The 25,060-nt window shown below is 40.5% G+C and overlaps 2 protein-coding genes across 6 annotated transcripts in view; one reads left to right on the top strand and one right to left on the bottom strand.

Annotated features, from left to right (window-relative positions):
- NF1 (neurofibromin 1) overlaps positions 1 to 25,060 on the top strand; it is a 199,382-nt gene that overhangs the window by 48,376 nt on the left and 125,946 nt on the right. For all 5 annotated transcript variants that reach the window (XM_068910198.1, XM_068910203.1, XM_068910200.1 and 2 more), the window contains exon 2: positions 17,733 to 17,850. In XM_068910198.1, the coding sequence (XP_068766299.1) occupies positions 17,733 to 17,850 (118 nt within the window). The remainder of the gene's footprint in view (positions 1 to 17,732; positions 17,851 to 25,060) is intronic.
- On the bottom strand, positions 338 to 10,465 carry WSB1 (WD repeat and SOCS box containing 1). The gene is made up of 9 exons (XM_068910208.1): positions 10,200 to 10,465; positions 8,615 to 8,783; positions 7,352 to 7,620; positions 6,326 to 6,457; positions 5,827 to 5,927; positions 3,485 to 3,657; positions 2,986 to 3,099; positions 2,081 to 2,188; positions 338 to 1,492 (listed from the first exon to the last, which is right to left on the bottom strand). The coding sequence occupies exons 1-9, from the start codon at positions 10,237 to 10,239 to the stop codon at positions 1,333 to 1,335; spliced, it is 1,266 nt and encodes a 421-aa protein (XP_068766309.1). The 5' UTR covers positions 10,240 to 10,465; the 3' UTR covers positions 338 to 1,332.

Here is a 25,060-nt window from a genome sequence, read left to right as displayed (position 1 = left end):
TTCCACCTGTTTATAATTATTCATAAGTGCTGATCTGCTAACATCAGCAGGGATTTAGCAGGGATTATGTTGCTCATCTCCACTCAACATCAGCATGCTGAAGTCTAGCATCAGAGTATCTTATGAGTTCTGAGCTCCTTATTATAGTTCAGAATCTTGCAGTATACTCTTAATTACATGCAATATACTGTGGTTCTAAAATGGAGAACTAGACAGTTACATGCAATATACTGTGGTTCTAAAATGGAGAAGTAGACAGAGCCCTGTCACAGTGGATTCCCTCTAGAATTGTTACTTGCATGCACAGAGGTGTCGATAAATTGGTCACAAGACATGGTATCAGAAAAGATTTTTATACAAGTTTTTAATACAAAAAATTCAACAAAAATATATATAATCAGGCATTTTATGCAATGCATACATTCTTTGTATCTGCAGGTACAGATAAATAACAGAAGGCAAAACCAAGTATTTTGCTTATCTTTGGCCAATAATCAATAATCACCCCCGAAGAGATATTATAGGGTCAAAGAACAATAAACTGAGTCTGTAAACGTGTCTCTCTTTACAGACATAGTATCAGGCAACAATACAGTAGTTAGATTTTAGAAGTGTCAGGAAGTATTTCTTTAACACTGCCCAATACTGAAACTTAACCTTTTTGTTGATACAAAACTTAAACCTTTTTTTAGCTGACCAAGGCAACATTCTTGGATTTACATTAGATATAATCCATCCCTTACCTCAGCCTACTTCCCTTCACCATACATTGCTCTAAAAAGCTAAGCTGTACCTTTTCATGAAATAAACTAACATGAATTCACATCTGTATCAGTTTCCTGAATCCCAACCAATGTACATACATACAGAGCAGTTAAGCTTCCTTAAGTCAATATTTTTTCTAACTCAGTGTCCCAGAATAATAGCTATCCTTCCACTTTACAGCACAGATGCATCTGATGGCTCTACAAAAGCAATATATACATGATACACATTAAAAATCAAAAAAGCAATTTTTAAAGGTACATTGATAACACATAGCAGCTTATGTCTATGTATGTACATGTTTTCACAGTTATATCTTAGAAAGTTGAGAACATCAGGAATACTTCTACTGTGTTTTCTATAAATATTAAAAACTTGTCAGGCATTTTGACAAAATAGTATTTAGGTTATCCATTTAAATAGCTCTTGAAAACCTGTAGAGCTTTAAGCTTAAAGGCTGCAAAAGTTTGAGGATTCTTTAAAGTATTTAGCCAGTTTCAGCAGCTGGGCCACCTGCCAGCCTCTGCCCTTCCCCTCCCCCCCTCCCCAACCGCCTTGTATTTGTATTTAAATCTGGTAACAAAGGAACTCCACCACTTTTGATGGGACTGGCAAGTTCTTGACTAGGCTGGTTGGCATCACTCTTCGAATTGCCATTCGACACAGGTGTTGGAGACTGGAAACTTGTTTTGGAGTTGCCCAGAAATATACACTTCCATCCTGTGTCCTGCTCAAACAGAACAAAAAAAAAAAAGCAAATTACTCCACCTGAATGATTTCAATCTACTATAAATTCTCGTGTACATTTGCTAGTTAGGGGGAGTATGCTTTGAACTGCCTGTTGCTTAATTCTAGCTGATCCCAGACTAATTTACACTAGACGCCAGTTATTCTCTTAAGCTACAGCAGCACAATAATAGCAACTTGTTAGAATAATTATGGTACCATATGGTACTGATTGTCTACGCAACAGGCCTGAGCAGATCTTCCAACAGCTATTTGGTGTACCACCTAAGGCAGAATAACTTCCTTTGATTATCTACTGGGTTCTTCCAATTCTTCCAAAAAATATAATTTTATTTATTCCTCAATGATAAGAAAGGAGTTTATCAGCTTCTAGACTTTACTGCTATTCCAGGAATGTTTAAACAAATATCAGAGGTAAAACAAATTCCAAAACATCAAGTAGCAAGTCACAATTAAGATTTGGTGTTTTTTTTTGTTTTTTTTTTTTTTTTTTTTAGAACTTTTAGCCAACTTTTCAAGGCTTGTATTGTATTAACATTTTAGGAAAGAAGTTCAAATGTATACTTGCCCTGCAGCTAGAACACTGCCATCAGTAGAAAAGGTACAGCAGAGCCCATTGTTCAAAGGTGCAACTTGTACAGGGTAATCTTCATCAATTCTCCAGAACCTCACCATTCTGAAAAGGGAAGAGTTAAGTGATAAGTTATGAGAGTAGCCATTAATTCTGCAAGTTATTGCACAGCATTAGAGAAAACGAAGTGGTCTGAAGCAGAATTCAGGGAATTTAATAAACACTTTAGTATGCATACACAGCATTTCAGATTTGGCCTGAAACGCTGCAACTTCATTCCTAACAGATGACCTGCACATCTTCAGCAATCCTAATTGTGTAAATTGAAGTAAAAGGCTGCCTTCAACAGCAGGAAGCAATAATCAGAACTACAGGTTGTTAGCTGATCTTTTAGTGACGCATCTGCTAGACAATCTTAACAGTGCTCATTTTGATTAAAATGAAATAAACCCTAAAAACTCCTTTTGATAGTTTAATACCCATGCTGTCATCTTGAGAAACCATTCTTCACCTTCTAAAATATGGTTCCTCAACATATGATTTGCAGCATTAGCAGAAGTTAAATACCAGATCACAGAGCAACTTTCATTTAACTTTGGAATCTAAAGTGATACAAAAGACCTAACTGCATCATTAGCTCCATTTACACTTTTCACTGTTTACAAGCCCTATTTTTCTGTTTTATTTGTTACACACTTAGGTTATTCATATCAGCTACACTATACACAACTCTTTATCTGTGTTCAGAATGCACACTGGCACATATCAGACAACTCATCTACTTTTACCAAGCTCATCGTTAAGTAATTTCTTAGTTTGGGGGGGGGGGGGAGTGGGAGCGACTTAGTTGATGTCATTTAGGAAGAATTGAAGTAGTGTAACAAATCTTTCCTCATACTTACTTATCATCAGCAAGACTTGCAATATGTAATCCATCGTGACTAAAAGATACAGATCTGACCCATCGGTCATTTGCTCCTCCAGCAAATATTGGAGTAGGAGGGGGAAACAGATGCCTGGAGATAGACAGACATATAGCTAACAGCATAATATTTAAGAACTATGGAAGAGTTTCCTTTTGCCATGACTAGCAAAGGTGAAGAAGAAAAAATAGATTTAACATTTAACGCTAATCAGAAGTGGAGGTTGAACTACAGTATCTTTTGTAGTACTTAAGACTTGAGCTTTATTGAAGATGCTTAAATTAGTACACTTGAAAATACTAGTGCTTCAAATTGTCAGAGAGAACAACCTCCACTGTTCTGCCGCTTTGGTGTTTCCATCACCCGCTACCGAGATATTCCCAATTCTAGTTGTCAGTTAATTATATAAACTCATTAATTTTAAGTGGTTCTCTTCATTCTAGGAGAAAAAGCGCCCACATTTGACTACTTTACTTACCCAAATTCCATAAGAATAACTCCAATATGTGGATCCCAGACATAAACTCGAGTATCGTAAGATGCAGTAGCCAGTAAAGCTCCATCAGGAGAAAACTCACAGGCTACAACATCATTGTGATGTCCTTCTAGTTTCCGTATCATGGAGTATTTATCCATATCCCAGAGAAAAACCTGCAATTAAAAAAGCTAATGTTATAGCTCTGCTCAGAGATGCAATGAAGCATTTACTTTTTTTTTTTTTTAAAGTATAGCTGCTAGTCTTATTTAGGATAATATTAAAATTAGGTATTATAAATTACTACAATTAAGGAATATGCTCAGTGTCATACTCGGATTAAAATCAAGTTTAAAAAAATAATTAAAGCAGACATGCAAGTTCTAACTCCAAGTTTGTTAAATGTTATTAACAAAATAAGCCAAAATATAAGATAAAGGCAACACAATTTAAAAAAATGTAGCTTAATGAAATTTGTGTATTACAAAACTATTTTATTAAAATATGCAGAAATAAATAGGGTTAAATGCTACAGTCCCCTCTTTTCAGTAACTACCAAAATTTTAAGAAATATACAGACAGAAAATGTAAGGTTAACATATTGTTACTCCAGTGGCATCCCCTTTAAGATCACTTGTTTACAATTGGCTTGGATCACCAACGTCAGCCTAGGAAGAGAAACAGATACTGCAAGCAAAGAGAATTTTCACAGCCAAAAGTTATGTCTTTGGCAAAACAACAGGGAAGTATAACCACATTATTGGAAAGTATTTATGCATTTTAAATCAAGTCAACAATAAGACATCCATTAATATTAAAATTTACCCAGCTTATTGCATATTGTATTATAAAAATTGATAAAAGATAATGGTGTTCTGGGATTTTACATGCAGCTTTATGTTATGTAATGAAAATGAAGTCTGCAGAATAACTTAACAGGAAACAGCTATGTACTGCAGCATGATTTTACAGAAAATGTAAGTGTTTTGGCATAAAATACTATGTCCCTAAAAGAGCTCATTAGGGTCCTTGATTTATCCCCAACTCAGTTTTACTGCACTGATTAAATACTGACATCTTGGGTAAATATATATGTTTGACCAAAGCAAACACAGCCTTAGTGCCTCACATACTTCCTAAAACTGAACCATTTTACAATCAGTTATGAATGTTGATCTATTTCACCAGGAAGACCCCAACATTCCATAAAACTGGAAACTAAGTTTTAGGAGTCAGTGTGTTTCACTGCTGTGAAAATTAAAAAAAAAAAAAATAAAAGAAAGAAAGAAAAAGCAGAAAGTGGACATCAACCAGCACCTGCGTACGTACAGTACACCTTGCAGTCGAATGCAAGGTTACTTCATCCTATGGTAAAGTTCGCCCCCAGCCTGGTAGCCAGAGATGCCACTCTTTCTGCCCAGCTAACACCATTGTGCTCCTGTGTGAGTGGTGCCAGCTTAACCTCAATCACACCAATATTGCTGCCACCACCTGTGACAGGGAAAGCAAGAAGCTTATGGAAAACACAAAGCCTAAAGATATCAATGTATACATCCACATCTGCTCTATTTAAAGAGAAAACAAAACCCAGACCTCAACTATTCTCTTTTAGATCTGCACTGATAACTTACTCTAATGTATAAAATGCATTTGAACAGTCATCCTTACAAAGTAGTATTCAATGCTGACATTGTGTTTTTTATTCAGCACCACTAGACTTTTAAACTACCCAAAAAAAAATTGTAACTAGACTGAATTCCCTGTTCTACTTTACACCGACTCTTCAGTGCCAAGAAAAGCAGCTTATTGTATATGTGCTTTACCTGCACTGCTTTCAGTTCTCTAGCAGGACACTAGAATACAGACGAAAACAAAACCAGTATGCTGTTCTTCATTCTAGATCTTTAGGCACAAGAGTGCCATTTGTATTGGAGAACATGTAGAAACATTTTTATTCAGCAGGAGATACCATGACTGGCTCAGACTTTGAAAAGTCCTTTTCATTGAGCAGGAAATAGAAAGGATAAAATCAATAGCAAAATAGTTTTATACGTTAAGTATCTTTTAACACTGGAAGCTTTAGTCATCTTCGTTTTTATACTATATACATGTGCAGAACTACTTCTCAAGGAATGCTTAAAGTTTCTTCAACTAAAAGCAGTGCAAGTTCAATTCATAAATCAGTGTCTCAATGCACCATTTGCTAGTTTCATTTCATGCACTTTTACATCATCATAAAACATTAGAGGTTCATGACACCGAGCACAAGCTTAATGTTACTTAGATTTAAAATGATTATGCACACAATTCAGTAGATTTAATGAACAAGAAACTCTGACACATACTGCTTTGCTAGCTCCAACAGAACAGAGAATGGAAGAGTCTGGAGAGAATGCACAGCCATATACCCAGTTCTGGTGTCCTCTTAATACTTTCATCATATTTCCTAAAGAGAAAGAAATTTCCATAAGAATTGGTTAAAGATTCCTAATCCAATAGGAACAGCTTTTCCAATTAGTTTTTCCTTTATGAAATGTCATACTCTTTTCCAAATGACATCTTGCAGTGTTGTTCTGCGCTCAAATAAAAAGTTACCTGTCATGGAGCCTCCAAATCCTATCTCCCTGTTCAAAAAGGTTAGTTCATACACTCTTAACCCATTGTCAACCTGTACTTTTAGGGTACATACAGAGAAAGTATTTCAAAGGAACATAGGGAGCAAGTAACTAATAAAGTCAGTTTATAAATAAATCTAGACCCAACTGAGTTTATAACAACCACTGTAGGAGTGTATGCTCATATTTCTCCTAGGTATTACAACAGATGAACTACTTAAATGCATACCATCATCTTTCAGGTCCCACACTCTCAGTGTTTTGTCTCTTGACGCAGACACTAAAATCAGGCTGCCATCTGGAGCAAAGGTTAAATCTCTAACAACTTCTGTGTGGTCCATCAGGTTAAGGAGGAGTTTTCCTGTTATGTGAAAACATCACAGTTTAAAATGAAGGATTATAGAGCAGCCTGTTATTCCAATTAAATTCCTTATGGAAAAACTAAAGTCAAAAAGAAATCACAAGAAATTTTGAGCAAAGGCAGAATACAGAACATATAAAGACAAATATTATTTGTAACAATCCTTCATACAGTAAAAATGCATGTGTGTGTCTTTTTAGACTCTTCTGCACTGAAGAGCCATTTCCTACAGAGCCAGAAACTTTTTACACAAATTTATAGACTAGGATCAAATGCCTTACAAAAAGAAGCAAGCAAGACTTGTCTTTTGATACACACCTGCATTCTGAGCTTCAATTTATAAGATAAAATGACAAATTACTCAGTAGTCATTAGTTTCATTTTTAAAAGCTGAAGTTTTCTCCCAAACGTGCCACCAGCTAACTTATGGGATTCCCTAGTTTCAGATTCTGTCCCTTATCACTTGAACGGTATTTACCTTTAAAAAAATAAAGGTTCTCATCAACATAAATTCTTCCTCATACTCAAGAACTGAAAGCAACCTCCCGTTTTGAAAGTTTCCTTAATTTGAAAGTATCTTAAAACTATGATCCAGGAGAACATTAGAGTAAGCAACTGATGTACCAGAAGTCAATCACATACTTAACCATTTTGCAGCAACAAAGCTTTATTTTCCATCAGTTATATCTTAAGAGTATGACCTGAGCCTGTTCCTTCTTCAAGCAGTATTTGAGCACTTCTAGTTGCAGGAGTTCATACTATTTTTAGATTACTTAACTTGCATTCAGGTTCAATTCCCAATTAAAATTCTGTAAGCAATTTATTCTATGCATTAATGATGTTAATACTACATAAGGTGATACTGAAACGCAAACTTCCCCTCGCACACTCTACCTGTATATACATCCCATATCTTGATGCGGCCATTGTTCAAGCCTGTGGCAAGCAGAAGCTGGTCTTGCCCAAATTTGAAACGATGCCATTCTATATTCACGCAGCGGCTCTGCTTTTCAGGCACTGACGACCCAAAAGCAAGACTCCAGACTATATCACCACAGTCTATTATATGTTCGCAAGGCTTATTTTTCTGACCGCTATCACTGTTCTGTCTCGAAAGTCTTGTACTGATTGAATTTGCCCCATTCTTTGTGCCACGCAACAAGCTGTAAAACAAACAAAAAATAAAGGGTATCTTTTAATATAAAAATAAGTAGTTGTATATCACAAAATGTTCAGAATATAAAAAGGTCTTTTTTAAGATGTAAAGAAATACATGGGTTGGCATGACATACGTTTTGGAAGCCCATAATGAAGCATTTTTACATTCAATTTATAAAAGCAGTTTTCTCACAACTGTCAGAAGAATTATTAACCCCTGGAACCTTCCTATATAATACAATAAATTTCATGTATGTTTTTACCTTTGTAGGGAGCAATATATTAACTTAACCTACTTTGAAAAACAACATTTCGGAAGCATTTATAGAGAAAATTAATTACCAAAAATTCCAAGACTTCCCTCTAAATGAGCAAGAGGTTCCCTGAAATTCACCTACATGCATTAAAAACTGGGAAGAGATACTAAAGCCAGCACAGGAAAACCAACTAAGCTACCGCCACAAAGAGAGAGCAAGCAGATTTGCTGTAAGGGGCAATGTAACTACCTAGCTACAAAGATGCAACCGTGGTAACTAACTTCATTAAAATGTATCTACAAGTGAAAATGAAGTGTGCCTTTTGGAACTTAGCTGCTCTTCTAAAAAGAATAATAAGGAAACAGCTTTGTCTTTAAATAAATTCCTAGAAGTTAACACCAAATAGTTATTTCTGATAGGAAACTAAAAAGTCCAAATCTGCTTCAGTCTTTAAGCTTCCTTTTCATTCTAACCTCCTCTTATTTTAGAACACCTGAATTAATAAATAAATCACTCCTCAATAGCATTTGTGAGGTTACAATCCAGTTGTTTCCCTTGCTGGCCACAGAATCCTCTAAGAAGACAAGAAGCTCATACTTTAGGTTAAGGAATTAAATAACGCTAGTTTTTCCTAAAGACATCAAAGCCAAAAAAGCCTAAACATGACTTTTAATCTACTATCTCCTATTTTGAAATTCTTAAGTTTTTCAGATTAATTAAAAACTGTATGGTTTTATCTTACAAGTTATTAAGGCACTGAGACCAGGGAACCAGCTTCACTATGCGATGCCCTTGTGACCAAGCAAAGTATGAGCCATCAGGAGCAAATGCAACAGTCCAGTTTTCACGTCCACACTTCTTGTCAAAAGGAGAAGTTGGGGCTAAGAGTTCACCTACAGTACGTGACCGAGCTAAAAAGAAAACAAAGAGGAAATTCCATTAAAAAGAAATTGAACTCAGCATATTTTAAAATCTTGCAAAGGAACTAGGCACTTTCTTACTTAAATGTTTTGCTTTTATTTCATGCGACATTTAAACTGGGGGGGGGAAGGAAGTGTCTTATTGTCACTATATAACTGATGAAAACAGTAAGCCTCAGCTGCAAAAGAGATCGTCACTAAAGAGAAATAGATTAGTGTTAAAGTTTCCTTGTTGTCATGTAAGTAATATCACATCTTGATGCCAGAAACACAACTGAATCAATTAAGAGTTTACTGAGACCAGCTATTATTTAAATGATTCTAACTATAGCTCTAGAGACAGCAGTAGAATTATGCTCCGGCTGCACCTCATACTTCAGAGTTCAGTGAATAAGCTGCCCAGTAGTGATTTTTTTCTTAACCTTTAAACACTTAAGAGAAAAACGTGAATAGACATACATGCTTTAGTATCCTGCCCCTCCCTCACAAAAACAATTTAAGCGACAATCCTAGGAAACAAGTTAGCTCTGTGCGATCAGATTAGGTTGTTTTTTTTCCCCTGCGTTATACTGTGACAGGATACAGAACATTTTCTCTCCACAGCTCAAGCGGGAGGTTCAGGTTTAAGGAGAGCGTGTCAGTGCTTTTCAGGAAGCTTATCTTCAGAAGTCACAGGCACGCGTTGGGTATAGTCACTCAGGTGCAAATTCACGGTGAATATCGACTTCTTTACAGCTGCGGAGCGCTGTAGCAGCGGCGCGGCCGGGCCGGGATGGGCTGCTGCCGCCCGCCGCGAGCTCCGGGCTCGGCCCGGCCCCGCCGCCGCCATGGCAGCTCGCTCGTCCCCCCCCCCCCCCGCTCTGTGCTACAGCCACGCGGCACGTGCGCATTTTTAAGGCTGGGCAGAAGGGCGCACTCGCTGGGCAAGGAGCAGCCTCGCACAAAAGCTATTTCGCGAGATTTTCACCCACGAGCGGAAGAAAACAGCCTCTGCCAAAGGAAACCTTTTGCTGAACGATGCTTTTTAATTATTTTAAACCAGGCTGCGTAATCGACAGCCGCCTCCTTTTTAAAATCCCGAAGGACCGAGGTTCTTCCGAAGGCGGCTGAGGCTACATCAAATTAACTCGGGGGGGGGGGGGGGGGCCGCCTGCCGCGGCAGCCGCGCGTCCCTCCCCCAGCAGCCCGGCGGCAGGACGCCGCTCTCCGGGCCTCAGGGGCTGCGGGAAGCCGCCCCACGCAGGCAGGCGCCCGGGCGCGCCACAGCTGCCGCCAAGCCCGGATCGCAAACAGCTTCAGCAAATAACTTTATCGATTTAACGATAATTGCCCTCAGCGCAGCGCCACGGCAGCCAGCGTCCCGCCGCCCACCCCGGGCGCGCCCCAAGCCCGGCGGCCGCCCCTTACCGATGAGCTTCTCGTTGACATTCAGAGGAAAGCTGGCCATCTACGGAGCCGCCCCTCGGACCGGCTCGGGCACAGAGCGGGATGTGCAGAACGACCGGGCGCAACGGAGCGAGAACGACCGCCGCTCGCCGGAGACGCAGGGACTGGGACAAAATGGCCGCCGCGGCGCCGGGTGTAGCGCGGAGGCGGGGAGGCGGCGGCCTCGCCCCGCGCGCGGGAGGCGGGAAGCGGCCGCGGTCCGCCCTCGCCTCGCCTCGCCTCGCCTCGCCTCGCCTCGCCTCGCCTCGCCTGGCCGCCGGGGACGGCCGGACGGCCGCCGGGGGAGCCGGGTGCCGCCGCGGGGCCTCCGCGCTCAGCTCCCGCTCTCCGCGGCCTGCTGCGCGGGCGGCGCTCCCTGAGGCGCGGGTGCCGCCGCCGCCGCCGCGTTTCTGCGCCGCCCTCACGAGCAGAGCGGGAATTCCTCGGCTTAAAACCAAACCCCGCGCTTCGTGTCCCCGCGTGCGGGGCCCTTTCGTTCCCCTTTTGTAATTCCTGTCACCGCACAGGCGTTCTTAAGCCTGGCCTTTCCCTGGCGCACTTGGATTTTTTTCTTCCCTTTCGGGACCTTTGGCGGTGACGCCAACAGTCCTCGGGGCGCCTTACAGCGGACCCTGTGCCTTGTCCTCAGTGCTCTGTCCTTCTGAGCTTTTCCTGTTGATTTAATTTTTATCCCCCGGCTGTACTGTTAGTCTCGTCTCACCCTGCAGCCCTGGTGCTTTCCAGCGCTCCGCAGCCCGGCGCGGCGTCGCTCGGTTCGGGATAGCCGATCCTCGCCGTCGGCTCCCGCTTGGTGCCTCGGGGCTCCCCGGCGCGCTCGGCCTCTCTCTGCCCAGGAAGCTGGGCCCCGTCCGCCCTCCGAAAAGCAACGTACGTTCCTGCCAAGGATTAGAGCACGCGATCTGACAACAGCCCGTTTGTGGAAAAAAAAAAAAACCCTCCTGGACTTGCTTAAAATATAGCCTGTTCCTGCTTGTGCTCCAAGGAAAAACCACGCTGTAGCTGCGTTTGAGGGGACAACGGTACATGGCAACGCCGTAGCAAGATTGGACTGCGGGGCCATCGCGGTGGTGCCTGCAGTCATAGCCTGCTTTAGCAACATCTCTCAGTCCTGTCTATGCCAACAGATGAGTCATGTTTTAATTGTATTAAGGAACTAAATTTATTGTATCTAGATCCCCCAAAACATGAGTGTTCACAGTATAGATGAGAATCGTAGTGACTCCCTCAATATTGCAGTCAGGAGGCTTTTCATAGCTGCTGTCCCAGGGATGTAATGAGGTCGTGCTGATAAACTGCATAGTTCTCAGGCAGGATAAGGAATGATCTTTTGTTGCTTAAGTATCCAGCAAGCAGCAGTTAACATTCCTGCCTCAGTGAGTTAGACAGATACTGTCTTCATTATCGGTTAGCCAGGTTGTGACATCCTTGATGTCTGTTAATCATGGGACTGCAAACACAAAAAATGTGTTTAAGCTCCTATGACTGTTGTGGAATGGATGCATGATAGTGGCATGTGCACTTGATTTTGTTTTTCCCAACCAGGGACTGGAAAATCTCAGGAGAGCATCTTACTCTTCTGATGTTTTTTCATATTACTGTATAGTTTAGTGTCTAAATCCAGCAAGATCTGGCTTATGGTAAAGTTTTGAATTTTCTATTGAAGTTATTGGGGTTGTCCATAAACTGCTCAGGGAGAAAGAGACCCTAAGGCTACCTCATTCACTGCATGATTTTGAATCAACATCTATATATTCTCCTTTCTGTTCCCTTACTTTTCCTCTTTTTTCCTCCTTATGTATATCTGAATTCTGCCCTTGTTCTGAGACTAGATGACTCCTTCCTTGGTCTCTCATTGTACTTCCAAAAAGCAGATAGCAAGATAATTGACTGCAGATATTATAGAATAACTATGATTTTATTCCAAAGCAGTGGCCTCACAGGGTAATTACACTGAAATAGCTGTAAGGATTAGCTATTCTGCAGTAGCGATATCCAGAAATTGCCCTTACGTAAGCAAGGCCAGTGAAGCATTATTGAAATCGTGGGGTGGGGCAATGTCAATGCAAGGAGCAGGAAGGAGGTTTGAGTATCTGTATGGAGGTCCAAGCACTGCCATGACTCACTTCACGTTTATTAAATCTGGTTTATATAATATTCTCTTAGCACATCTTAGCACTGAATTGTCATTGTACTTTCCTATTCCTGCTCTATCAGTTCTCTTTTGGCTGCAGATAGAAAAGTCCTAAACAGCTATCTTCAGCTAACCCGTCAACAACTCCCTCTAACGAGGAATATTAGTAGCCAGTTAACATTGTGAAACGCTGCTTTGGAGTTACTCATAAGTTGTGAATGTTTGCACCAGGCCATCTCATAGCTGAGGTGACTCATTTCATAAGATTTCTCCTGCAGGCCTGAGCCTCACATGCAGGTAGAATAAGGCTCTGTTCTGTTTGCTTACCTTGAGGGGCTGCTATATCCTCCAGGACAAGAGAACAGACAAGTTGCACAGTTTTGTACCGTGTTACTGGATTTCTTGATAGCTTTCTTAAAAGAAACAAAGTATTTGGCAATCTATTATTTCTGTAAGTAACGCTTCAATAGATGGTCTTTCTTCCTCAGTGTGCTTTCTGCACACTTAATATAGTAGATTTGGGGGCCAGAAGAGATAATTAGATCTTTTAGTCTGGTCTTTATGTAACACAGGAATATAATTTAATCTAATGCATCTTCAAACAGTGAGGAATTTTAGGAGTTATATTGTTGCTCAGCCCTTACAACACTGGAGTCCAAATGCCAATCTCTGAACTTGCCAATCCACGTTCTGTATCTTAAGGACACAGTGGCAAATTGTGATATATAAATTCCCAGGCTTTTTGCAGGCCTATTAGAAACTGGCTTCATAGACTGCTCTGGAGACATTACCAAGCCCTTCTCCCTGTATGCCTCACTGTAATGGATGTTGCCACATGTCTGAAGGCAGAGCAGAAGAGGATGAAAGCTGAGTGCTGTCTGCAGGCTACCGACTGAACCATTCTGGCCAGTAAACACATCCTTTTTAAAAAACACTCAAAACTTGAAGAGATAAAGAATCCACACTTCTCTTCCTCTGAGCCTTTGTCATGTTTATTTTCCTTCTAAGCGAACCAAGCTGGACTATTTTTCAGATAATTTTTGTGCCTTTTGGAGAGGCATAGTTCTGGAGTCAAGGGTGGCACCAGACTGCATACCCCACACGGTCACATGTTACAAGGGCCTGTAAGACTGTGCGATGACTCAAGGCTGATTTATGTGTTTTCCATTATCGTCCTTTGTGGACGCAGCTGCCAAGTCTGCACAGTACTGTTCAGCTGGGAAGCTAATAAACTCATTGCCATCTTTCTCCATCAAGACATTACAGACTGCAGTAAGCTTTCATAAATGAAAGAGGACTTTTTTGTTGTCTGCCTGCCTTGAAAGTATTTCCTGAGATTCAGGTTACATGGCTTTTCCCTAGACTGTTGAAGCACCAGGATCTGCTTACTTAACGTTCTTGCATACTGATGTAGTGAATCTAGGTACACACATTGCATTTATGTTTCCATCTTTGAATTTTTTTTATTGATGTGTTATATGTATTTCTCTTAATCAGCCTTGCTGAGTTCTTTTTGACTTATTCACTTAGTTATTAGAACAAACTAGACAAGCCATCTGAAGTCCGGGTGCATTGCAAATAGGGGACTGTGCTGCTTTGATAGAAATTGCATAGAATAGTGCTAGTTTTTCTTTGCGTGCATTTGTAATGTTATCCAGAGTTGGTAGATGAGCCTGAGTGTTTCCTTTACGCATTTCCTATCTTCTAGCTACTTGCAAGACTCCCAGCAGTGTGCTTACTGTGCTTGATTTCCATTGCTATGCCTTTCTGCGCTAAGGCTTTCACCACTGGAAGGCCATTCATTTTGATTTTTGACTCCTACTTGTGAATCTATAGATCACCATTAGATTTAAGTCACAGTTTCTGTACAGAAACTCTGTGGATTCCCATTCAGTTTGTTGGGATGACTTGCACAAGCTTTCTGTTCAGGCACCACTGAGGTTATCAGTTTCTGTTAGGTGTCACCGTTTGGATTGTATAGACAGGCCTCTGGAGTTAGATCAGCAATGGGAATTAAGTATATAGCAATGTCCTAGAATAACACATGAGGCTTTTTCAGTCACGTGCAAGCTGTGTCCCTCCTCTTTACTGTTTCCATTCCATCAAGTAGTCATGACAAATGATAGCTGAGGGAACAATTTCGGCCAATGACAGTAAGATCAGAGTAGCAATAGTGCTACTGTGCAATACTGCATGCATCTTGGTGGTTTGGCTATAATTAAAAAATATGCCATTTATAGTCTACACTGTTAGTAATTCACAAGCTCCTATTTGTTTTGAGTAGTCTCCTTGTGATTGAAAAAGTTCAGCATGAGTTTGTGAAGGCAAAAGAGAAGGTGGAAAGAAAAGAGCAGAATGGAAGAATGGGAGAGAGAGCAAAGAGGATGGAAGAGAAAAATGGATTGCTGTGAAGAGAATGGTGAACAACAGAAAAGTTGTGTTGGTCAGAGAGAAGAAAGTGCTGTTAGAGTCCCAAAATAGATTAGCAGCCATTATTGCCAAAGTACGTACTAGAAGACTCAGCATTGACTGACTGGTGATTCTAGGAGCCCGCGGTAGTGAAAGCTTGAACCTCTCCTGCTGCCGGAGATAGAGACCATGTGGGGAAAGGACCCGGTAAGCCCTGGGGTTTTGGAAGGGCTTTTGTTAATTTGTGTAAGCAGATGGAGGGGATGCAGAGGCCTAGCATGGCCCTTTGCATTGAGAAGTAATGAGAAGAAGGAAACGCTAGGACCAGATCTCCCTCTTGAGAAGAGAGGAACAATCCCCCAAAAACTTGTGCTAGAATGATGAGCAGTAGAGTAGACAACAGCAGGTTAGGTGGATAACACTACAGTTTGTCACCAATAGATTTAAGTATAAACACTATTAATTACATATATCTGTGTGTGTATGTATACATATATTATATATATATATATATATATATATAAATATATATATGTCTTTTTCTAGTGTTGTCCAATCATCTAGCCAGACCCAAGTCAACCTCTTCTTTTCTCCTTTACTGTTCTGTTTTATACCTATTTATGCCTGCGTAACAGACATTTAAATATTAAATGATTACAGAAATAGAACTGTATTCACATTTATTTTTGTTTATAACATACAGAACAGTTTTAAGGGGAAGCCAGACATAATGAAAGTTTAGATTCTGTAGGAACTGGAGAATCAATGAGTTACTCTGTTCAAATTTCCCTGCTTACTGTCAAGCTCTAGTAAAATCAGAGGATAACATAGGAAAGTTGTGAAATACCCAGTTAATGGCATGGAAGACCTTTGTCTGAATTTTGTGTTGTCTAGAAATGTATTGATTTATTAACAAGAAGAAAACTGTGCAAGATATATGCCTTCCTGAACTCTGACAAACAAGCCTCTGCTCAGGGTCGTTCTTCAAATCAAAAGATTATCAGCATCAACTAGAAGAGACAGGGCCTGATCCCTGCTGGTAAGTAGGACTTTGGGATCTCTGAACTGGATTTTGGAAAGCTACTAAAAAGCCTGAAAAGCTTTTAAATGAAAGTCGCATGTAATTTGGCTTCAGACTCATCATTTTCCATTCTGGAGAACGGAGAATTCAGGCCTTAGTGGTAACCTTCCTAAAAAGGAAAGAATGTAAAGAAGGGTGGATTATTGAACTGTAAGAGAATGTACTAAAGGTCTGACTCTAACAAAAAAATATTTAAAGAAGCACTGTGAGGTGTGTGCTTAATGCTCATTGCATTACTTTGGGAATTGGGAGAATAAATTCCTTAAACTCTATTGGAAAACTTTTAGGCATAAAGAGTAGGTTAATATACTTCTCAAGCAGTGGTTAAGTAGCTCTAAAGTACAGCAGAAAGTGAAGGTGGTCCAAGTGACCACCTCATAAGTTAAAGGGTTGGAAAACCTTGATGTGTAAAAAAGCAACACCCCGTTACCACCCCCAGTCCTGCAACAAACAGTTAAGAGTGTATGCGGCCTTGTGTATGAGGCTATGTACTGCAAACATTCAAAAAAAATCTCAAAGCAGTCTTTGCCCCTCTCAACCTCTTCCTGCTACCCTTGTTACTGTGTATTCCTTGTAGTGAAATGCCACTGTGCATGGCACAGTTTCAGATGTTATTTCATTTCACGTACATGTGGTTATTTGCCTGGTGACTGCAAGGCAGGTGACTCCATATTGGCACAGCTGAGCTGTTTAGTGTGGGACTTTTGGCCCTGAAGAGTTTGCAGTCCAAATAGACAAGACAAATAACGGCTGGGAGGGGAAACAGGGAGATGAGGCCACTTTCCCAGGGTCATCATGGTGCAGCCAGGAGCATAATCTTCTATTTCTCCCACAGGCACCTCATACACTAGACTAGACTGCCTCCCCTTCTTATAGTTCTCAGTTGTTGTTTCCCTGTCCCCTTTTCCCCCATTGCTCTGTAGCTTATCCACCATTGCTTGTTGTGAAAAATAGAATTTGTTTTCCATAGATGTTATAAATGGATGGGAGTCTGATACCTAAGGGGTTAATCTGTAAAGGCCTGCTGAAATGGCGTGTTGTGGAAAAATTGCAGAGATGGAATATCAGAGATAAACTAGATTAATTTTTTCCTTGCGTTCTTTCGGTCTCTTAGGGATTTTATCATTTTTGGACCACATCTTTGTGGTATAATAAATAGAGCAGATGGCCTAACGCGTGTGGTGAATTCAGTGTTTTCATGAAGGTTTGTTGCACTGGAATAAGGAGAGACAGCAGTTTGGGCTTATTCTTTTTAGGGTTAGAAACATTCCTTCTTTGTAATACATGGGTACTTTGTAAGGGAGCTGCTTTCAGATAAATCTGTGCTAAATTTACCCACTGAAGTTACAAGAGCTGTTATCTCAGATAGCTGAAGGTCATACTGAGAGATTTGAGCTTAAACTGTCCTAAACAATGGTAGTAGAAAAGGGTCCTTGGTAGTACAGAGAAAGCAAGTCATCCTCACTGGAAAATCAGGTTGATTTAGAAATCTGAGCTCTCTTGGAGACTGCGTTTCAGCTTACCTCTCCTGATGGAACATATCAGAAGCCAATCCAGTTTCCAGCCTGTGTGATTTTTTTGTGTGCCATCCACTTCCAGAGCCCTGCAAGATCTTTTTTGGTCTGTGATACTTCCCCACAGATGCACATATTATTTGTTTTCTTCTAGCCTGTTCCTGCTCATCCCTGTATCTTATCTGAACTGAAGGTGAACTGAAAGCTTTGTACTGGGATTATTCACTAAAAGGACTTGTACCTGCCTTAATGCCACTTTACACCAGCCTTTCTCACTTCGAGACAATAGTCAGTTAAGCAAGCAGTCTATATTTTTATTCTTGTGTGCTCATTTCCATTCCTCTTTCTTTATTATGCAGGAGACCTCTCAGGCCGTAAAAGCGACATCGCCGGAATGTGTGAAGAGGCTCAAACCTACGTGCTGAGAGCAGTTCATAAAGCGACACTGCCCAGGTCCATCCCGGAGGAGTCACAGAGGTACCAGAAATAAATGGAAAAACTTCCTGACAATGGAGTGCACTGTTACAATAAACAGTCACTGATAGTCTTATTATCAGAGGCAAGAGAATTGGGCAGTTGTGGAACAATGTCTGTTTTTTGGTTTGTTTGTTTGTTTACAAAAGCAAATATGGTAAATGGGAGTAAGAGCCAGGATCCAGGTGTTTTTTTGACCTTTCTGAGCATCTAAAATAGGAGAAGACATTACAATTTGTCTTCCAGGAGTGCAAAGAAGATTCTCTTTTCTAAAGTGCTTTGACGACCTGAGAGGGAATATACAAAAGGACCAAATCTTACCATGTAACTGGTAAAGAATACTCTAGCTCTAGTGCAGCACGTGAGATATATTAAGAAACAGGACTTCTCTGTTAGCGGTATATTGCATATTTTAATTAACTGAAAAAAATTTTGAGAGGAATGTTTTGAGAATGCGAAGTAGAGCAGTAGTTCCTCCTTCCACTGACTGATGGTAGACTGAGGCCCAAGAATCATATTAAACAGAAAAAGTGCTGTCAGCTCAGTGTGCATATGCTGTGAATGAGCAAGACATTTTAGTGTCGACAGTGGTCTGTTGGTCCAAGAAGTTTTAGTGATGAGCTATAAGATGTGGTGCCAAGCTGCAGGTCAGAGGATTTATATTGTTTTTTTAGATATACTGTATGAGTAGGGCAAGCTACTCAATTTTCTTATGGCTGTTTATATTTTAAACAGTTTGAGACAGAAATTCACTCTCTCTCTGCATGATTTTACAGAATGGGACCCTCTCCTGCTGGAGTCTGAGCCTGCTATTACAGCATACATGAGAGTAGATTGAAGGCTCAGTTGAATAGCAAGTTATAATCTCTATTTATTCATGGTATTTTAGCATCCTAAAGGGTGACTCTATCTGATAAGACAGACTACACAGCTCAGGAACAATTCCAACAATGCAGAAATTAAGCCAACCTTGAGTTCATTGTATCCCCACCCTAATATATGACAGCATAATCTCAAAAATTACTAACATCTATTACACAGCTGTTTCACTCCCTTTTATTTAAAACCTTTCCACAGCATACTAGTTCTATGTGCTCCTCTTCAGCCTGTGCTTTCTCTGAACTCAGCTGCCATTAACTTCAATGCGTTTGAAGGCATTCAGGCTCCTTGCAGGAGGAGCATAATGCCTGGCCGGCTCAGGCGTTCAGTCTGCAATGTTTCCATGTGATTTGAAATGACAGTCTTTTCCACTCTACAGTGAAAAATGTTACTGAGCTGTTTTGTATTCCTTTGGTTTGAATTCCCCTGCTCTGCTCTGTAATTATAGCTGATTATTTACACTGGTGCAAGATGCCAAGTCTCTCATTTGAATCAGGGTTAAAAACTTCACTTTGATTGATTTCATTAAAACCAGAGAGGACACAAGATCCTGTGGCCAAAGCACGGAAGCTAGAGTCAGAAGAGCTATCTTCTCTTCCTAGCTTTTCTATAGGCTTCTTAGGTGAATTTGGACAAGCCTTAAAACAAACTTAAATAAAAACAGCTCAATTCTGGAATGGTTACATTGTGCTTTGAGATAGTGGGATGCTAAGTCTTAGGAGAATTACAAATTATATAATTGAATTATTTTGTAGGTCAGGTTTTTTTCTACCCTGTAAGTTTTAGAAGCCTCCTACATCTGAGCAAAATGTACCATGAGGGAATGGTATAAATCTGAGCATGAGGGAATGGTATAAATTAAGACACGAAGCATTAAGCCAGAGAAAATCAGACCTGGTGACATATGGGTAATATGCAAGAGGAGGACAGGGACAGTCCTCTTTGGCAATCAGAATGTACAATTTAACTGAACGCAGAAACAGTCCTCAGCACAAATTCCTGCCAATGCTCGATACAGCTTCAACAGAGGTCTGGTCCTGGCCTGATTCCTGTTGAATATATAAAAAAGGCGTTCAAAGCTTCAGTATACATCTCTCTTCTGCCATCTCCTCCCTCCCCAAAGCAGCACAGGCAGGCAGCCCAGAAGCTGTTTGAGCGATGATGCCTCTTGGCCCCCTTCCCTTTGCCGGCGCAGCTGCAGACTGCAGGCAGACATGGCTTCACTCTTGTTTGGCTGCTGAGAGCTATACTTCAGCGCTCTCCATTTGTTTGTTTGTTTTGCAAACCTGCTCCCCTTCCTTCACAAAGATGCCAGATTCCTAATTTGTCTTTCATCTTCAGAGAGCCAAGGTCTGACTAGTTGTGCTGATCAAACAACACTCAGCACTGCAGTGCTGTGAAAAGAGACAGAGCCACCTTGTGAGAACATTTATTTCATTTTGATTTGGAGGAGGATGATCTAACCAGCTGATGTTTTGGTCTGCAAAAAGTCCTGTCTGCCAGATTTAAAATAACCTTTGTTAGACTGCTTATTCTTCTGTCCTGCTTTTTGTTCCCTGCTCCTGATAAGTACTGCGCAGTTAAATATTCCAGCCAGAGCCTGTTTAGGGTGAGAAGCTAGGGCTGAGGGACATAGGGCAGGCAGGCAAGGCAGGGTGATGAGGAACCAGAACCTGTCTCTTGAAGTTCAGGAGGTTCCTGCTTCAGATCTTGCTCGAACTTGGTGTGGAGTCACAGACCTTGCACTCTTCTGAGGCAGAGAAGAGTATATGCTCCTCAGCAGCATATACTGTCCTGAAAAAAAAGGGCCTAGGAGTAGTTAATACACATACAAGCCAGCAGAGCTGAATGCCTGCTCAGTTGGTAGCAAGCTGAACCCTACAGAGCAGAAGTGCTGCCTCTGCAAATGCAAAGAGGATGTGTATTCCCTTCTGCTTGATGAGATGATGCATTAGCCCAAAAACAGGGCTATTACTGGAAAGTTGATGCAAGACCAGTTGCATAATGACTCAGAATAAGAGCTATGAACAATCTGACACGGAACATAACAGATCAACAAGATAGCAAGGAATATTGAGCCTTTTCAGTCCCATACACTTTTGTGTAAATATGAAATAGCATCCATTATTTTTTTGTGATGTCTGACCTGGGATAATGCAGCAGAAACCAACAGTAGCTTCTCTGAAGTCAATGATGTTTCTTTTAGCTGGTACTACTGATGCTGGACTGTGCTTCAGGGTCAGTGTGTCCTGTGATGATTTAGTGAATCAGAATAAGCAGTCTGGCATCGTGTGGTTTCATTCCAAAAACTGTGTTGTTAATTATTCAGTACCGTCACAACTTGTCACTGTCTTAATCCACCGGTATTCTTGAACATCAGACAACTTCCATGGGGCACTGGAATGATTCTCTTCTGTTTTACAAGCCCTCCCAGCTGATGTCATCAGAATCCTACCAGTTACACAGGTTTCACAAATCTCTGACTCAGTAGAGCTGTGAGGCAAATCCCTACCTGCCCTAAATATGGGCATTTTTTGCATCAGATACTAAGTAGGATGCTATATGCCTAAATGTAAAATACCTTAAAACACATACTGCTCTCTGAGTTCTCTTACAAAGAACTAAGAATAAAATCCTGGTCTCCTTAGTACTGGAAGGTGGCATGCTCCAGAAAAGGGCATGTGTTCCATAACTGGCATAGTTGAGCATCTGTCATTAACGTTCTCTACACATACAAAAAAGTGCATTTCCAGAAATAAAAAAAAAACACACCACATTCTCTATTTCTGTTGCCATACAGAGATGTGTAGATTTCAACAGTGGGTAATCAGAGTTAACATCCACACAAAATGTGGTGATTTATGCTATCCTAGGATATAGTCAGTAGTAAATGGCTGAACGTGTTTAGAATAAGAAGAATATTTTTTGCTTTTTGTGAAGTTTTGCATTTTGGCATTGGACTAGCAATGTTTCCCTCTGCAAAGAAGGAAAAACAATTGTATGAAGGGTGTTCTTAACAAGCTCAATGTATAGAAGAGCAAGTGTGAAATTAATTACAAAAGTGAAAGGGATAGAATAAGACAGGAGAAAGTACATTATATGAAATATCTGCATTCTCTAAAGCAGATCAATAAAATAAAGGAAAAACAGAAAAAGTCAGCATATTGGAGAATTACAGACTGGAATGGAGATTCTTTGAAGCTGGAGGATGGACAAGATAATTTCTTAAGATTTCTTCTAGCCCCCAGTTTTGATAGTTTGTTGAAAATATTGCAAAGTCGTAGGTAAAAGAATGCGCTGTAGCCTTTTATGTTATACTGAGAAAGTGCATGTTTGCCTAGCGTATGCACACTGAGTAGTATAAAAAGGTTTTAAAGTAAATATGTTAGAATGACCTTGAATAAATAGTAGCATAGAGGCAAAGAGATATTAAGGCAAATGAAAACAATACCCTACAGCCAAATTTCTTTCTTAGGAAACGTGTATACTTTGCATCGCTTTTAGGATATTGCCACTGACGCATCTGCAGATCGGAGGGCAGAAGTTCTCCAGGCAAGCAGATTCCCCTAAAGAGCTTATAATCTTGAATCAAAACATGACAGAGAAAACAGAAGGAAATACAAGTTAGGAGAACAGGAATTGGACAAGGTTAGACAAATAAGATTTTGTACACAATCTGGCAATGATTTGGGGAAGTTCATTATCAGACATGACCCTGATATCTTAGCACAGCTTTTTTTGCAGGAGGTTGTTACTCATTTTCACAGCTGCAAGAATGTCCATCAGTGCAATTTGCCTGTGTCTTTGCAGTCTGAAAAGGGAAGCAGTGAGAATAGGTGCACTGAAGAACAAAGAATTGGGGTGAAATTCAAAAGCTGAAGAAAAATGAAGGAAAGAGACATAAGCAGCAAAGATTCCAGACAAAGGAGCAAAGGTCCATGAATAGCCAGAGGTAAAAACCAGGTGTTTAGAAAGCGTTTAGAAAAAGCTTTACTTCATAGAAAGGGGTTAGCTGAGCTACTTTCTTACCATAAGTTTTATTCTTTCTTAGAAACATTGTGTTCTGCAGGCTACCTGTAGAGCTCTTTGCCTAGAAAATGCCCGTAGATGGTAATACCACTTCTACAGACACAAACTAGTATAATTTTAGGAAAAGCTAGCCATATTGAGCCTTTCAGTAATGCCATCTTCTTTAGTTCTGGCTCCCCCATCAGATCTCTGCTTTATCCAAATTTCTGTAATGTGGCACTTGAGCAGTGTCCAGATTTCTGCCTGTCATTTGACAGTTTAGCTAGATCTATGTAAATCTTAGTGCTAGTCTACAGACAGCTTTCTATGGTTGTAAGTAAAACAGTCTGGGAAGTAGACATAATTATAACAATACAGACTCCTCGTGCAAATGGAGCTGTAATCATATAAAAGTACCTTATGTCAGTACAGCTCATTCCTGTGAATTAAAGGAATAAGCTCCAGTAAGACAGGCACATTTATACTGTTTAACTGTTACACACTAAAAGTTTTGTTTCATTATATCAATTTCTGAACAGATGTGGATACAGAGGCAACAAAACTGTGATTGTTGTAATTTACTTCCTTTGTTATTTTTTTCTCCACTGAAATGTCCTGTCTGGTTCTGTGATCAACCGGATGGGGTCACTTCAATCATTTGACTGCTTTTAAGGGAAGTATCTGCTCTCTGCAGTAATGTAATTGCATGTTATTTGTGAGAGTCCTTCCATCTCTTACTTCCTGAAGGCCTGGCGCAGAGATTCAGTTTTGTAATTTGAGTACTAACGAGTGGCTGGATGTAATTATGTGCTCCATTATTCTGGCAGCCTCTGTAACATGAAAAGTAAAAGCTCAGTTTTGCTGTTAGTACTTAACTGGTTGCTGGTGCAAGCAGGATAGTGAGCAGTATGTATACAGGTCTAACTGCAAGTTTGGCTAGTATCTGTCAAGTTTGACTAGTACCTGTCAACTTACACTGTGTATAAATGTTTCTCAAAAGGGACTGAAGAGATTTCTAGCTGTTATGTTCATTATATCTCTCCTGAACTCACAAGTTATGTAGATAAGGTATAGATAAGTCTTGACAATAGCAGTAGATTCCCCACTAAAGCAAAGTAGGATTTTGGAGGAGCGCCATTTAGCTTTTTGCTAGACATCATTTTGATAACCATAAACAGGGAGGATGAGTTTTACATGCTCAGAACTACAGATGGACTTATTGGCTGCAGAACAAATATAATTATGGCTGAACATCCTGTCTGCCAGCAGCTGTATGCTGCCTCTACCATTTTGTGAATGGGCTGTTTACTAGAGTTTTGAAATGGAAAAGACTGTTATTAAATAAAGGCACAGGAAAGAGGAAGTATTCTTGCAAGACCTGAACTTTAAGCCCATGTTCAGATGCAAATAGGAGGCACGTACATGTTCTAATTCAGTAACATAATGTAAGTCCAGTATTTTAATCGCAAGGTTGTCCTTCCTCTCCTCTGATGTAAATAGCATGGGGAAATTTTTGAAGATAATGAACGAGTCCACCAGTCTTAGAGATATCCAGAATACCAGCCCCTGCAAGAGGAGAGGACTCCTTCACTATGCTGCAGCTTTACCAGACAGAGAAAGCAGTTTTCTTTCATCTGAGCAGTGTTTGTTCTGCAGCTCATATGACAGAATCAGCGTATAATGCTATGTCATAGCATCATGTGATAAGGCCTGGTCGTGCATGGATGCAACAGCATGTGGTATAAACATCCTGTGTCACCACACTCAGTTTACAGTGCAGTTAGCAGGCTGATAGCAGTGTTGGATAGTAGGCATGCACAAGACAGTTTTAAGCCAAGGCATTTGGATACCAGTGACAATGAAACGATGTCAGCATGGGTGGTACAAGATGCCAGCTCACTGCTCAGGCAGAAAGCATGTGCTGAAGCCTTTGCAGCAAGCTCCGGTTTGCCCAACATATTCTTGTGCCACTTGCCCTGGTTATGTAATACTGAAAACATCTAATGGTTTATGATTACTATTGCAATGCATGTTACAGCCTTCCTGCAATTATACCCTCAATTACAATGAAGATGTATCAGCCAACAGAAAGGCCTCTGTTTTGCTGGATATAGCGTAGACCTATAAAAACTGGAGCTACTGCATGAATTCAGTCTCTGTCTCTTCTGGCCTGTCATGAGTGAAAGAGAGGAAGGAAGGAAGACGGGAAGAAATAGGATACAGAAAGGAAACTTGCAGTCCTGGAATCGTTCCATGATTTCTTTTTTTCCCCTGAGGAATAAAACTGCTGCTCAAACAGCTGAAGTTACTCATTGTGAAGAGTCCT

Source organism: Struthio camelus, chromosome 16 (genome assembly GCF_040807025.1).
Source record: "Struthio camelus isolate bStrCam1 chromosome 16, bStrCam1.hap1, whole genome shotgun sequence".
NCBI lineage: Eukaryota > Metazoa > Chordata > Aves > Struthioniformes > Struthionidae > Struthio > Struthio camelus.
Note: the sequence above shows the minus strand (reverse complement) of the source record. Positions and strands in the feature narration are given on the sequence as shown.